Raw genomic sequence first — 17,371 nt, forward strand, 5'->3', positions numbered from 1 at the left:
AACAAAGAGCTGGAAAGAAACCCCAAAAGGCTTTGTCCTATCTAGGTATCAAGCCCATGCTCAACAAATATGTGGAGTCTTCACTCTCCCTTGTACATATGTGGCATCAAGAAGAAAACTGGGAGGCAGATGCACTGATTCAGGCAGAAATCAGAGACCAAGAGAAATTTAGGATATGGTCTAAGCTGAACCTTGACCTTGAACAAAACTGTATCTAGTGGATGCATAGTCAATCTAAACCTTTCAGGAACCTGGCCATGATTGGGTGAGTGAAAACCTTTCTCCCCTCTATGCAAGGGTGCCGCCAGATGGAAAACCATAGTCCAGAATTCTCAATTAGACTGAGTCGGGAAGACACTAAGAGAGCCCATCCAGATGGCAAAATGTCTCCACTAGGGTCAGTAGCCTTTGTTGAAGGTTTTCTGCTATTAAGGAGAAAATTCTGGACTGCCACGAAGCAGTGTGCCTCTTTTGCATTCAGTCACTAATTAATCATACCATGAGGTGCAGCACTTGTATTTGGGTGCAGCACCCAACCCTGGTTCTGTATTTGGAGGTCTCTGGTTATTGGTAACAGCATTTTTCAGCAGACAGTTTGTGGACATCTGAATACCACATTTGTCTCAGTCAGGTGGGAGCTATAAGGATCATTCTGCCATGATCTTGCTTGAGCTTGATAATAACCCTGGGAATCAGGGGAACTGGTGGGTATGCACAGAGGAGGTCCTTGTTTCATGGAAACAGGAAAGTGTTTGATAAAGATCAGGGGCTGTGATGCTCCGGTACAGGACCGGGAATGCTTCCTGTTCTGCCAAGTGGCAGACACATGTATTTATGGATAATCTCCTATGCAGAATATCCAAACTAAGATATCCCTGTTGAGGGACCAGTCATAGGCAGCGCGTGACTTTCACATTTGGGGAAGCTGGGTGCGAGCGCCGGAAGCTCCCTAGAAGTGGGAAGAGCTGCTGGTGCCTGGACTGGGGCTTTGCCCCTGCTTGGCTTCCTCAAGGAGAGGCCCAGCCCATGCTCCACTCTGGGGCCCCACTCCACCTCTTCCTGCTCCCGCTCCACCTCTTCCCCTGAGGCCTTCCTGCCTGCCGCTTACTCCTCTCCACCCCCTCCCCCTCCACTGTGCTTAGTACCCATTTGTGCAGGGTGATGGATTGCCCTGCATGTGGGAAATGGGATAACCTGTCCCAGAAAGGTGGGGAATGGGCAGTGAGATCCAAGTTGGGTAGCGAGCTATTCTTTCCATAAGAAGAAATCAGCTGCTTTGAGGCCTGGGGATGCCTTGAGACCAAGGAGGTACTGGCCTTCTCCTCTGTGACCTTTGCTTCCTAGTCAAATGGTAAGCCTTATGGAAGAGTTAGTATTGTTCTCTAGGCTGGTACTGAGGATAATATTTTGTCCTCTTCATCACTGTGGTGTAGAGGCTCAAGGACTTCAGAACCTCCTTAAAGCTAGGGGAAGATTCATCCATTCTGGCTGAAAGCAAGGCACATCCTTCAAAAGGGAGGTCCTTGGTAGCCTGTTATACCTCCACAGGAATCCCAGAGGCCTACAATCAGGAGGAACAGCTTTCACCATGGCCCTGGCCACAGAATCTGCTGGGTCCAGAGAAGTATGAAGAGCTGAATGAGACACAACGTGTGCCTCAGCAACAAGGGACAGCTTGCTTGGAAACTGGGATACTGCTTTCCAATGAGCAAAGTCGTATCTTGATAGCAGGTCATGGTGATTGGCAATATGGAGTTGTATCTTGCCATTGAAATAAAGTTTCCTACAAAAACGTCAATTTTTCTGACATCTTTGTCCAGGCTTTTTTCTTTCACGCAGACCACACCCAATGAGCCGAGGTGGGATGCTCAAACCCCTGGAATAGAACCTGGTATTTCCATTTCATTTGTTGGGCCATAGGTGGGATAGAGGCAGGGGTTTGCCAGATTGTTTTGGCTGGTTGTATAACTGCCTCAATTATAGGCAGGGCTATCTTTCCTGCCACTATGGGATTAAGATGTCTGTGAGCTTGTGGGTATTCTCCTCCACTAGTTCTACTTGAATGCCCCCATCCTGACATTCTCCTGAGGTGCTCCTGATGCATTTTAAAGACGTCCAGTAAGGGGGAGGATGTCTCTGGTATCAGAGTCTCATCAAGTGAGGAAGAGGTGGTATCGGGGTCTCATCAAGGGCTGAAGCGGAGGTAAAGCAGATAGCTCTCAAGGCTGGTCTTGCTGGACTAGGAGTGGTTGCTGCTGTAGAGTGGGCTGAGGTAAGTCAAATACCTAAAGGCTGATCAATATTGACTCTCACTGGACTGATAAGAGAGGGTTCCCTCTTGGGGGATCTGTTTGCATGAGGCATTGGTGAAGTAACCTGGATGCTGGTGGTATCCTCCAAGGCATCCAATAGATAGGGCCACCAAGGGGGCTGCTACGGTACTGGCCCCCAAGCACGTCTGGCCCAAACTTCCCAATCTCTGGCCAAATCTTTCTTGAAGCCATGGAGAACGGTCCTGGGAGGGCACTGGAATCAATGGCTCAGGTCTCTCACACTGAGCCGTTACTGATGAGTGGGAAGCCAACAGGTGCACTGTACCATCAGTACTGCAACACTCCTCTGTAGAAGTGTCTTGGACCCGAGATTTTGAAGAACTGGATACCAACTTCTGCTTATGTTTCAGAGACCAAGATTATTCTGATATCTTGGGCCTTGGAGAAGATGGTGCTGGGGCCGGGGATCTCCTACGGCCCCTTTCTGCCGAAATGGCTGAGGAAGCATGCCAAGAGGGAGTCTTCAAAGAGCTTCCCTTAGATGATCAAGGGGCTCTGATGACAGTTTAAGGACAGTCTCCATCAAAATACATCAGAAGCTCCTCCCTCAGTTTTTTCGTTCTGTTCATGAAGTCATGACAAATGGAGCACCTGTAACCTCTCCCAATCACTTGAGACAATGGCAGTGAGGGTCACTAACAGGCACATGTTTTCTACAGCCCATGCAAAGTTTAAAATCTTGGGACTTTGGCATAGGCTCTCTGCTTAACAGATGCAGTCTGGAGACCTGCTGGACTGGAAAGATCAAGTGGAGAGTAACGTTTTTCAAATCAAAACAAGAAAATAAGGAAATAAAAAGGGAACAAAGAAATGACTAACGATTTGAGTACCACTGGGAAGCACTAACCAGTTTTGTTCCCAGGAAACACCAACGTTCAGACCACAGACAGTAAGAAGGAACTGAAGGAGGAGCAGCCACAAGGAGCTCAGTTGTAGGGGGGACACCCGTAAGGGCACTGCTAGGGAAAACTCTCTGGCACTAGTGCACAAGATGCTCACGCACTTACAGTGTAATGGATATATGCATGCACTCGAAGACAAAACTCTGCTACAATTCCAGCATGCAGAAGAACAAGTTTAACTAATTAGCACAGTTAACCTATCTGATGTATATTATTGAGAATAAGTAGATTTAAATAGCAGGGATGCTGCTACTTGCTTTTGACACATGAATTAAAAACACTAATAATATTCCCAGAAAAAAGTTAATTAAGTCAGAATTAAGGTTATATTTAAAAATCATTTATTTAAGAAAAGCCTGATTAGAAAATTGCAGTTATAAAAACAAAGAAAAGATTCAAAATCATGAAATTCTGAATCAATGCCAGCACTCTACATAGCCATCAACAACTCATTCACACCCAATCACACAACAACATAATACTGGACCACAGACTCACAGCTCAAATACTGTAAATACATAATTGCAAACTGCCTCCCACCCATTACATATGGGCCACCAACTCTAAGACAAATCCTCCCTCCTTCCAACTTCATCTGCTCATACATCCAAATACTGACAACCAAACATGCTTTTAACTCTTTATAGCCTTCCCTCAGCCCTTTCCTCCTCAACCTACACAATTATTTCCATGTCCATTTTCCCATTAAATTACAAAACCATATCCATTTACAACGCAACAAACCAGTGACACAAGAACGGTCAGTTTGCAGGTGCTCATGCACTTGACTACAACAACAAACCAAGTATGCAAAGCTTAGAACCTATGAGCAGCCCTGCAACAAAAAATAGTCTGCCATGACAAACAGTCACAAGTAACCCTATAACCACAAATCGGTATGTGTAACCCAACATTCATGATCAATCATACAATAACAAACCAGTGTGTGTGTGCACTCACACCAGAAAAAAGGAAACTGATCCAGAAAGTGACAATTTTGAAACTTCCTATGGATTATTTAAGAGTAACACCAAGAATTCAACTGTTTTCTCTCTCTTTTTTGTTTTGTTTTTTTTGTTGGTTTTTGGTTGGGGGGTTTTTTGTGTGTTTGTTTTTTCTGAAGGAAACATTTATAATAAATAACATTTCTAAAAGAAAAAGAGCAGTGGAAGAAATCATTGGAAAAACAATTCTTTCAAATAAAGTTGTAAGGCTGACGAAATGACTAAAAAATGTGCTCTAAAATAAAGTCAGCAAGCTAGCAGAAGTCTGTGTGCATTTCTGTGTCTGCACATTTGAAAAAAATTCCACAATGTAATTTATACAAATCAGACAATGTAAACAAATATTAGACTGATACTAAATGTTGAGTCCACATGGCTGTGGGACCGTAACAAGGAAACATCTGTAAATGCTGAGGATTGGGTGGGATTATCAATTTCAGCAAGTTCAAAGGGTATTCTCAACAAGAGAAGGCAATCCAAGGCAGGCGTTTTGTTCTTGATCCCTTCATCCCGATTTGGCTGAATCACTTCTGCTTCATGCTTGCAACAATTTCTTTTATTTTTTTCATTTGTGCTCATTTCCTACTGTTTTCAATCATTTTACTTAGGTTTTTCAAATAACTATTCCCACTGTATAGTGTAATATTAAAATTGTATCATTTACAGTGGTTTAAAGAAAATGTATTGTAGCTGAAAACATTGATTTAGGTTCAGGATTTTTTTAGTATTTAAACTAGGATTCCACTTCACATTTAAAAATAACTAGTCTACTAGGTACAATAAATTGATTTCTAGTGAATTTATGTCTCAAGTATAAAAGCAGTTGAAAACTGGCACATTAAAGCTTGCACTACTTTAATGCTACTCATACTATTGAAAAAAAAACCCCATGTTTCCTAAGAGGCCTTATCCAAAGACCACTGAACACAACGGAAAGACTCCCACTGATTTCAGTGGGCTTTGGATCAGGTCTTAGGCTAACATTTTCTGGAGCACCGTAAGCATACAATGTCTGTACATGGTGTTGTGTTCATACACAGCAGCCCTGCCAGGAATTTTACAAGCATTAGCGATTCAGACTGGCTGCAACACCTGAACATGGTCTTTAGCTGAGGACTGACTGACCTGATATGGGATACAATGACTTTCTCCCCAGTGTGGATGGGGAGTTACAAGCACTGTAGTCTCAGCAGTTCAGCTGGTTCTCTTAACTCCATTCTACAGTGCAGCACACAGCATTTGGGAACTTACAATAGTTTCTGCTCCCAGTAGCAGTGCTTGGTACTTGGGGGTAGGTGCTTTAAGAGTCCCAGAATACAGTGTTACAAACATGCTCGTAAGGTGCACAGCATGTGGGTGTGCCAGAATAGTTCTGTCAGAAACACTGTTGCTGTGTGCAAGTGGTAAAGCACTGCATTTAACAAGCAAAACCACCATCCACTTTGTACAATTTGCAATGGCCCCCCTCTCAATTTTGAGATACACTTAGGAGTAAATTGGGCAAATTCTCTCAGGGCTCAAACCTGCATTTCTAACACTTAAAAAATCCCATTTATCTGAGAGTTTTGCCTAAGTTAGGACTGTATTTCTGCCAGGGAGAGACTAAGAGTGCTGTCTAGAACCAGGAATAGCATGGAACAAGGATGAGCGAGCTACCAACACACAGTACTGGCAAAGTGCTTTGATCAGGAGTAGTAGACACGTCCTAGCGATCACATCCTAGCTAAACTTGGGCCTCTTGTGACCAGAGACTGTTGATTATGCCAAATTATTTGGTGTTTTAATTATGCGGGCAAATAGGAAATGAGGTGAGAACAACCAATTGCTTTTTCTTTTCTTTCCTTTTTCTCACCTAAATCAAGATTTGTCGTGAGGTCTCCAGAGATGAAAGACCAGTCACTAACTTCCTGGCAGAATTCGGCATAATGCTGTAAGCTGTGGGTTGTTCCAAATTATTTTCATAAAGTGGGTAATGTTAAACTATGTGCAAAAAAAAATATCAAAAATTGAACGTACAGAACCTACACTGAACCTACTATTTCCCTTAATCTGGTCCTGGCATTTTTTTTTTTATAAACTTTTCTGAACTTTAATACTAGAGCTCTCTCATCTACACCTTATGAAAAAACATATTTGGAGCTGAAAATCCAAAATCATTGGCAATTAAGTGCTGTGTGGTACTTATTTTAATGTCACATCTGAAAGAAACCCCCATGCCCTTTAGATTTCATATTAGCTTCAGCAGAACAGAAAGTCATAAAGTTAATAACAACTTGTCCTTAATCTCCCAAATTCTTAAAATGCTAAATTTATATAAAAGTGAGAGTAAATGATTTTACCAGCATACACTGCAGATTTAACACTGAAAAAAGCCAAAATAACTATTTTTTCACATCACAATCAGCCAGACTGAACACCAGCAGAAATGGACACCTCTATCAAGTTACACAGACCTGACAAATCAACATGTTACACAGGCAATGCTTCTATCTGCCAGAGTTTTGGATTAATGTTTATACTGATTCACACACACAAGGCACATTATATGTAGGGAATACATGCTGGGGATTGTATCCCAGAGATCGGAAGTGTTTTAAACAAATGTGTGGGAAAACATTCGTGCATAAATACACAGTTAACTGTAAAAAAAAAACAACACCACTGTAAAAAGGAATATTACCACAATTTTTACTATATATTTAAGAGAAATCCAGATTGTTCTAATTTACAGTATTTGTAATACACTCATCATCAGATTATACATGTATGAAATGTCAGATCTTTCTCTGGAAATGTAGTTAAGATTTAGTTATGGTACAACTAGTAATTTGCTCACCATATCCCCAAGCTGCCTGTTGTTTTCCCTGCATTCCCAATGGAATCTTGGGAAGATCTTGCTTTTCCTCACAAGAAATCATCCTTACCTCTCATCTGTGAAACCTCATATTTTCAACCATCTTTCTGACCCTGTTCACTTGGTGTGTAATTTATATGCCAAAGATCTGGAAGATGATATACATTTCTCATCCTACTTTAACTTAGATTTTTTTTTATTCCTTATTCTGCTTCTTGGTGTGTGTTATAGCAATTCAGACTTACTTATAAATCTGTAAATGGTGTCAGTAGGTCTACATGAATAAGTGTGGGGATACAACTTTAACCTCATTCCTGAATTCGGCATAATGCTGTGAGCTGTGGGTTGTTCCAAATTATTTTCATAAAGTGGGTAATGTTAAACTATGTGCAAAAAAATATATCAAAAATTGAACGTACAGAACCTACACTGAACCTACTATTTCCCTTAATCTGGGCCTGGCATTTTTTTTTTATAAACTTTTCTGAACTTTAATACTAGGGAAATCTGTATTTTTATTAGAGTCTTGTTCATGTACCAGCCCTGTGATCTGAGAAACTTAAAATAGGAAGTAATACATGTAGCACCGAGGAGTGAGGATTTCTGCTGGGGATTATTAGTTGGCTTCAGAGAGCTCAGTTAACATTAGCATCTATGAGTTTTTGAGCACAGCCAATCCCATATATGGCTACTTAGCACTTCATCACTGGTGGTGGTGTCATAACTTGGAAACATTTCATACCCATAAATAAATGAACCCACTAGGAATAGCCATTCCATATGAAATTTCAGCAATGTCTTGAAGGCAAAGGGGTATACTCCCAACAGCCATGCCAGCTAATGAAAAGAACCTTGGATTTGGCACAAAGTATCTTTTAATGCAATCATAAAGGCACATTCCTGACACAGGGCTTTAGCTACTGCTGTCATCCTTTGACATTTGCCTTTTTTGTATTCTTCATAGCATGCTATATTCCCAGAAGGAAAGTTAATGGAGAGAAATATGAAGGTTAAGTATTTTTCCAGAATTAGATGTTAGTGGAAATTCTAGACTTTTGCTAGTTTCTCAAAAAGAGAGGTTAAGTGAAAAGTTTTTTTTTTTTAAAAAAAGATTCTACACTGAAAAGTGACTGTGTAAAAATGGCCCCTTCTTAACACATCAGATCTGTTCTCTGTAAGTATTCAGAATCAGATCTCACTTTAGTGACATAGATACATTTTTACTCCTGTCAGAACTGAAGAATCAACACAGCTAAAGAGAACACAAGCCAGAGTCAATGCTGTTTTACACAGCGCCAACAGAATTGTTAATTATCTTCCAACTGTAGGGTCAAATTCTGCCCCCTTTTGCATCACTGCAACTCCAGTGAAGATGCAGCAGTTATACGGCTGCTGTGACGGCAGAATATGCTGCAGAATCATTACTACAAGAGCCAGGTCCAGAAAGAATCCAGCATGACTCTCAGAACTGAGGTAGTATGCATGGCTGGCAGTTTGGGAAAAAACCCTCCAAAACATCAATTTGATTCAACTGCCAGTTTCTGCTAAAAAGAGCCCTAAGCACTGCAATATCAGTAGGTGATACAGGTCAAGACTGAAAGGCAGTCACTTGCACTGTGGAGAAGTCACTTTAGTGATACCCAATACTCTAATTTGTTAGAATTTGCTCTGTAGAAGACACCTTGAAACATAAAAATGCTAAGAGCTAAAATGATAGTAATGGTTTCTTTAGTAACAAGAATTAAAACTAACCATATCTTAGTATATTCTCTGTCCATGTACCACATTGCCAGGCTATTCTGAATGCACAAAAACCCCGCTACTGTGATTCAATGTTATTAACTATGCACAGTAACATGTAATTTGTGGGATAAAACATTGCAGGACTGTCAAAGTAGAATACCAAGTTTGTTTTTGTGTTTTAAATTCTTCATAGTAAAATAAAAAGAGTGACGTTACAATCTGGCAAGCAGATACATGGCTTATTTCTCCACATTTGATATAAAACAGAATTTATACACTATATAAAAAGCAAAAAGTCAGCAATGATCATAAAGGAACAGTGCATATATCTATATACACACACTGCTTTCCGAAGTTATGTAGCTGTGTTGGTCCCAGAATATTGGAAAGACAAGGTGGGTGAGGTACTATTTTTTACTGGATGAACTTCTCGAAACTTTGTCTCTTTCACCAACAGAAGTTGGTCACATAAAATATATTATCTCACTTTGTTTCTCTACCTAGAAACACAGTATATACATATTATACATACAAACAATACATTAAAAGAATGCTATTTAGGTGATGGCAGGCAGGCGGAATATAGGAGTTTTGGATGGGGACAGGATTTGTAGGGGCAACAGATAGCATGGAGAGGAATGGATGACAGGAGCTGGGACTAGAAATATGGGATGACAAGGGGTTGTGGAATGAGGGAAACAGGAAAGGCAATGAAGGCAGCAGGAAATTTTGGTGGTATGTGGGAAAGTAGTAGAATTAGGCAGGGAATATAGGGTTGGTGGGGAATATAAGGAGTCAGGATGGGAAAGAAGAGGAGCAGAGACAGGAACATGAGGAAACAAATAGATCAGTAGCTCAAGGAAGCACCACTCTCTATTGGGCACCCATATTTGGTGGGGATTTCCCTGCACAGAGAAACCACTCCCAACAGTATGCTCAGTCTGCACTGGTTGTCCCAATGCCCCACCAGTGAGGGAAAAGCAAATGACCCTGTTCCCAAAGACTCTGATGACTGTCATGGTATATTACTTCGGCTCATTTAACGACCATTCCGAAAAACAGAAGATTAGAATGGTCTCAGTGGACAGCCTCAGAAGACTTGGGAGGGGATGGGGAACACCCACCAGGTTGCATCTCTCAAAAGACAACTCCAGGGATGTCCCTTTTTTAAAATTTCATGCTTGCTATGAACTGCCCTACATCAGTGTTGTGTTCAGGATTGACAAATGTAGAAAGTTCAAAGTATGTGACCACCACCATTACTAAATCAAGTAGATGCCAAAATGCATTAGATTCCCAACTAATTGGATCATTGTCACAAGAAAACTGATAACCAGCTTCAGTGATATCTCAATAAGATGTTTTCTCTAATGCATATTTTAGGCTATATAAATAAGGTGAATAAATATAAAAACTATAATCCCCTTTGTCTGCATCATAGTTTATGGGAGATCACTTTTATGGCATCTTTTGAAGATTCATTACCAAAGAACAACTATTATGGACAGATCCACTGATCCTCAAAAGACAAGGCAAACAGGTAAACGTTTGCATGGCATCACCATATCCTACATGCCCATTTGTAGAAAATTTAAGATAAGCCAGAGCGTTTGCATTGTGTGGTGTAACCTTGAGATTCCTTTAACAGTTTCAGGCTGCATCATATGAACAAACACTAAGTGAATGTGGGACTGAAGGGGAGAAAAGTGCGACTGACTTCTAATCAATATGATAATTAAAGACTTAGTCTGTGTGAACCAGCAATGAACATCATAACGTAGCTCACCTATTTCAGCAAAACGTAGTTTAAGGAGTGTCAAAAGAGATAATTTCAGTTATCACCTTTAGGTTTCTGGTTCACCTAGGTTGCCCCTTATGTTGGGATGTTCCCAGAACAAGTAGCTGGGATTCCTGCCTTGGGGGATAAGGGAATGCCATTTTCCCAGACTTCAAGAGCCAGTGCAGGTGCAGTAGAAGGGAACTGTAGCAACTTGCAAACAGCAATTAAAGGAAGTGCCTGAAACGAATGACACTAAAAGCAATTATTTTAGCTATACAAACCACCTCCCAGAAAAGATTCTCACACAGTTATTTTCAGTCTTTGCATTACTACATGTTCATAGCCATCAGCAACAACTACAAGGTATGATTATGCTCAGTTACTGCCAAATTGTGGTTCCCGTGATGGAAAGGATTAAGCTGCACTAGCAAAATAGCTACTGCTTTCCCAGTGGCATTGAGTTGCATTTCCTACCTTTTGTTCAATTTGTGAAAGATGGGCTTGAACAGAAAGGCTGGATCCAAATATCCCTGAAAGTGAAGAAGTTCAGATCTGGATTCTAACTTGCCATCTTGGGCCAAATACTTGAACTAGATTTTATTTCTGTTTCTTTCATTTTCTGGTGACTTTCTTGTACTGAAAATCTGTTGATAGTATATATTTTTCCATTTGGAAAATTATTCCTAAGTCTTTCATAATTTTCCCAAGATCTTTCTTGCTATGCCTCCCATGAAGCCATCAGGATGGACAGAAGTACAGGAGCCAAAATTTTGCAGGAGCGAAGTGGGGCCATTCAAGCATAGTAGTAATGTAGCTATGTAATATGTTCCTCTGCTTCTGAACAGCTATAACTATCCCATCCACACCAATAATGCAACAATGGAGCTCTGTGTTAAAATGCGCAGTGACCAGCTGAGTGAATGCAAGAATCAGGAACATCTGCTCTATGCAGCATATTTCTAGTCTGAAATGGCAGACAGAGTGACAATAAAAGCCATATGATTTAAGTTTTCTATGAGCAGTATTAACTTCTCCTCCATGTTCTTTGACCCCGCCCACACCTTGGATGGGGTTACATAAGTGAATCAACAGAGCAATACCACCAGATGCACAGACATAAGCCCCACATTTGGCCTGAGATTCTACCCATGGATGCCTGGCTTTTTATGCAGAAGAGAATCATAGAGGCTTATAACAGAGATGAATCCAAAAGTGTAAAGAATTCAATGAGGGTTGGAGAGAGACCTTTTCAAATGTAAGGTTTTGAAAGAAAAAAATAACACCTTTCAATCTAAACTACAGATGGACTCTATCTCGGACTCAGGATCCAAGCACCCCAGAATTTGCAGTAAGTTCAGAACCTGATCTGAACCTTGCAGATAAAGCCCATTTCTCAGTTGACTCCTATGTCTGTACTGGTGGATGAACTGATTTGTTTTTGTTTATTTGTTCTGTTGAACTTCACGTGAACTTCATTTAATTGCTGGATTCTAATGTCCCACTGAGTTACTACATTTATACTGTTAAAAGGTTCTATTACTGTCTGAGTTCATCATCAGGTCATGGGTCATTGATTGAGACAGAGTTTGTACTGCGGCCTCTTTTTCATGAAAGACTTATTAAGCAAAGACATAGACCATGAAATGTTAGTATCATCTACTTTTCAAGCCACTAATGAGGTCATTAGTTCCTATGGTATTTCAAATGCCAAATGCAGAAGTGGAAGCGAAAGTTAAAAACGTAACTGACCTCAACTTTGTTTCAGTTCTAAAAAAATATGTTACGCTATTCTTTTTGTATGTTTATTTTAGGATGAATATAGCATTGTAGGAAATGAGGTAACTACATCATCACTTAAATGAGGTCACTTCCTCAGAAAACCATTAAAACTGGTATTTTAATACCCATTATCTCCAGGAAGCCAGTATCCCAGTCACAGTGTAAGGCAGGGCGCTGTGCAGCCTTAAAACCCTGGGTCAGAAAGGAATGGGACAAGGATCGCTGCCCAGAGACAGGTGATGGCTGGAGACTTGAGACCTGACTGGGGCACTCCTGGAGTGGACCGTGGGGGATACAAGTGCAGTCAACCTGAAACTGTGTCACTATGTTCCAGCTGACTAACAAATAAAGTCTTGTTTTGAAAAGGCTGTCTTCTGTCTCTGAAAACATCTGCTGGTTGCAGAGCTTCTAAGAGGGTAAATCTCAACAGGAGACTAAGCTCATCTGGACCTGCTGAAGGAGCCACAGTGAGAAAGAGCCAAAGACCCAGTCTGGGTGTAATATAACCAAGAGGATCCCCTTTAGCAAAGTGGAGGCCCAGGGCTGTCATTAAGAAGGGTACACTCCCAGAAAGACAGTACATAGGATGGAGACATAGCACACCCTATGGATCTAGAAAACTACTGAGACGGAACATGGAGGGATGAGCTTCTAGAAGAGGTGGAAGCTACTGTAAGGCAACTTATGAAGACCTGATGTTACTAATAAGGTTAGGCTCTTGCACAGGTGATAATGAACTTCTGTTTTTCACTGTTTCTGCAACAACACACCTTGAGGTCATCCACATCAAGTGGTTCCCAAAGTTATTTACAACTTTGGCACAGCATAGCGTAGGCATCCAAGAAAAAAGATATTACACAACTTCATGTTAAAAAAAATCACATAAAATAATACTAACAGCAACAACAATAATAATGGGGTGGGTAAGCCAACAGGAAAAATAGCAAGACAGAAAAATGAGACAGAGAAGGTGCCAATTTGGATGCCTAAAAATGCACATCTGAAACAGTTTATAGAAGTTCCACATTCTCAGTAAATGTTGTAATCCAGGATGCTTATGCCACACAACCTCGCACATATGAATAAGCAATAACTTGCAATAAACTCAGAACATGCTCATTTCCAAAAATAAGATGCTTTCCCACAGAAACAAGCAACAATCTTCCAAGAAGATTTAGCATCCTGTGGCGCATGGCTGAGACGTCTGAAACTAGCTGCCAAATTGGACATACATATAAACAGAAAGAAAAACCCTTATATTTAAATAATAGTAAAAGGCATTCACCTTATATTTATTTGAAAATTAACATTTTTTCTATCTGATTTAAACAAATACTTCAGAGTTTATTATCTATATTAAAAATAGCATATAGTTGCACCCTACTACTTACCATCAGCAACTCTTTAAGAACTAACCAATGTACGGAGACAAAACCAGGTTTTTAGTTTTACTAATTAACTCTGTAGAGCCCATACAGCTAAGACTGAGGTTATGTTTAGACTGCCACAAACAAAGAAACAAAAACCCTTGGGTTAGCTACCTGAATTAGCTAATTCAGGTTAAAATCATAGTGAAGACATGCAACTCAGCTTTTAACTTTGGTTTGTAGCTTGAGTTAAAGCTTATAGGAGACCCTGGGGGCTGAATTCAAGTTGCTAACCCTAGTTAAAAGCTGAATTGCTATGTCTTCACTCCTATTTTAACCCAAGTTAGCTAAGGTGGGTTAGCTAACCCAAGTTAGAAACATACTTTTCCCCCCAGTATAGACAGACATATCCAAAGTGAGTGAAAATCCTATTCTATTTCATGCATCTATAACAAAATGATTTAGTGTACTGCTTCAACTGCAATGCAGGAACAGGTCTCTCTGAAAAAATAACTTGGCTCACAGAGCACTTTATTAGTAGGTATGTATATGATGTACAAGAAGGAAACAGCTTCTCAGATCCCAGGCTGAGCTTACACGACTGCCAGTTAGGAAGATCATCTTTTGATGGGTAAGATGATATAATGAAATACCAATACCATTTTACAGAATTTCTTTTCAGGGTACAATAGCACTGTAAATGCAGTGACTTATGAGAAAGATCTTGAAATAATTACTCTGCAACATCATGTGTTTTTCAAACTTCAGAAATTGAATCAGTTTTTTAAGTTGTTTAAGGGAGGGAAAGAAAATAGACCAGTAACAATGAAATTATCAGATGAGAAGTTCACTGCTAGCTCAATTTTTTACTTTTTTAAATCAACTATTTTGTTAACATGTGACAAAACTCAATACTAAGTATGGTAGTTCTTTTTTAAATTAAAATTTCAGTTACTTCTTATTCGCTTCCTATTTCAGGACTCATGTACCAACTTTTTATCTGAAGCAAATTAAAGAAGATTAGTCATAAAAGCCTAATACTACCTGGCAATTACAGAGCATCTTTTGTTAGAGGATCTCAAAACCACATTACAATGATTAAATAATTAAGTATAATTTCCTATGATTAGGTATAATTATCCCCCTTTTACAAATTGGTAAACTGAGGCACAGAGTGATTAAATGACTTGGCCAAAGTTACGCAGTGAATGAGTGACAGCATTAGAACCCAAGAAGTCCTAAGAGTTTGAACACCAAGATCCCACTACTTTTCTCAAACTGGGATTATAGTGAGAAAAGAAAAGGTAAGCAGCCTGCCACTGTCAGAAGATGCCATTACTGGTATACTACATTATGCTCTCCATATCATTGCAAGATTGAGGCATAGTTAAAGCTAATTATCTTGTCACTAAGCCCCCCTATAAAAGTGTGAAAAGGAACAAGTATCTTGACCATCTACACTTGGGAAAGTGATTAACCACCTCACTTCCACTGCCAACAACGCACGAAACAAGCAAGTTTTATCTATTACAAAAATACAACTTACTCTAGAACAGAATGAGTTGCTGCCTGTGGATGGTAGCGATACTGGAGGAGGCACTGGTCAACTCGAAAGACTCCACCACCCTTTCGGATATGTTCATAAAAGAACAGCAAGTCTTCTGGAACACCCTGTAGAGAAACAGCTCATTCAATACAAAAGCCACTGGCATTCCTCATTAAAATATTACAAGTGACAGAGTGCATATTTAATTGTTTTGCCAAATAAATATGTGACGGGTTGGATCACAGAAACCCCCTGAGAGTTGCCACCTGATGTGCCAAGACTACTTCTGCTCCTGCTTTCCTGCCTTGTCAGCTTAGGACTTCAGTGCCCTGCCTGGTTTGAGCCAGGCCCACGAGCCTGCTGCAAACCCAGACCCAGGTCTGAACCACAACCCCTAACGACAGTAGGCTCAATTGAAAGCAGCTTACAGAAGTGTGCCTGTCTTTAACACTCAGATGTCCAACTCCCAATGGAGTCCAAACTCCAAATAAATCCGTTTTACCCTGTATAAAGCTTATACAGGGTAAACTCATAAATTGTTTGCCCTCTATAACACTGATAGAGAGATATCCACAGCTGTTCCCCCTCCCCCCAAAGTATTAATACATACTCTGGGTTAATTAATAAGTAAAAAGTGATTTTTTTAAGTACAGAAAGTAGGATTTAAGTGGTTCCAAGTAGTAACAGACAGAACAAAGTGAATTACCAAGCAAAATAAAATAAAACATGCCACTCTAAGTCTAGCACAGTAATAAAAACTGAATACAGATAAAATCTCACCCTTAGAGATGTTTCAATAAGTTTCTTTCATAGACTGGAGCTGGACACCTTCCTAGTCTGGGCACAATCCTTTCCCCTGGTATAGCCCTTGTTCCAGCTCAGGTGGTAGCTAGGGGATTCCTCATGATGGCTGCCATCCTTGTTCTGATCCACCCACTTATATATCTTTTGCATGAGGCAGGAATCCTTTGTCCCTCTGGGTTCCTACCCCTCCTTCTCAGTGGAAAAAAACAGGTAAAAGATGGATTCCAGTTCAGGTGACATGATCACATGTCCTGTGAGACCCCCAAGCCTTCATTCCTCTCAGACTGACTCACAGGAAGGGCTGCCTGCAAACAGAGCTATCTATCCACAGTCAGTTGTCCTGGTTGATGGGAGCCATCAAGATTCCAAACCGCCATTAATGGCCCACACTTTGCATAACTACAATAGGCCCTTGGAGTTATATTTCATATTTCTAGTTTCAGATACAAGAGTGATACATTTATATAAATAGGATGACCACACTCAGTAGATTATAAGCTTTGTAATGATACCTTACAAGAGACATTTTGCATGAAGCATATTTTAGTTACATTATATTCACACTGTATATATAGAGTGCGTCACAAAATAGTTTTAAAATTTGTCTCCTGAATCTCTTTTTGTGTAGACCTAAAAGTTGTCTAATGGGTCTTTAAAGAAATTTACCCAAATATAAGATAATGCTTGTTGAAAACCAGTCAACACTGCTTGAAACTGAAGCCCTGTGAGCACAATGCTGACTACGGAGACAAGAATAGCAAAAGAAAGGTCTTTTCATTTTGACCAGGCTTGTAAAGCTTTATGCATGATAGCCCCAAAAGAGGCAAACTGAACTGCTTAAAAGTTCATGAAACCTAAAATGTTAAGTAATCAAATAATTTATTTAATGGAATCTGTGACTTTATAACAGTGTTATTTACAGAGTTACAGTTCTTTCGTTGGCTCCCATTCAAAGTTTCATATTGGTCCCCACTAGGGACAGGTTAACCAGGTCCAATAAAATGAGAGCCAAACCTTAGACTGATTTAAGGTTTGAAAAAGTTCAGTGTTGTTTTCTTTCCTTTTAATTTTCATGAACTGGTCTCTGCTTCTGACTAGGACTGGAAGCAGCAGTACTGAAGCAATGCAAGAAAAGTTGTTCTCCCAGAATTCCTGAACCAACACCATCTAAGAAGTATTAGAAGTCTTATGAATAAAGCTATGATTATGTCACGGAAGTCATGGAATCCGTGACTTCTATTGACCTCCATGATATTTTC

At 40.1% G+C, this 17,371-nt stretch overlaps 1 protein-coding gene across 6 annotated transcripts in view; it reads right to left on the minus strand.

The window, feature by feature from the left end:
- B3GNTL1 (UDP-GlcNAc:betaGal beta-1,3-N-acetylglucosaminyltransferase like 1) overlaps positions 1–17,371 on the minus strand; it is a 295,947-nt gene that overhangs the window by 35,525 nt on the left and 243,051 nt on the right. For all 6 annotated transcript variants that reach the window (XM_073311998.1, XM_073311995.1, XM_073311993.1 and 3 more), the window contains one exon: positions 15,309–15,433. In XM_073311998.1, coding sequence (XP_073168099.1) covers positions 15,309–15,433 — 125 coding nt within the window. The remainder of the gene's footprint in view (positions 1–15,308; positions 15,434–17,371) is intronic.

The sequence above is a fragment of the Lepidochelys kempii genome, chromosome 14 (assembly GCF_965140265.1).
Source record: "Lepidochelys kempii isolate rLepKem1 chromosome 14, rLepKem1.hap2, whole genome shotgun sequence".
NCBI classification, from domain to species: Eukaryota; Metazoa; Chordata; order Testudines; family Cheloniidae; genus Lepidochelys; species Lepidochelys kempii.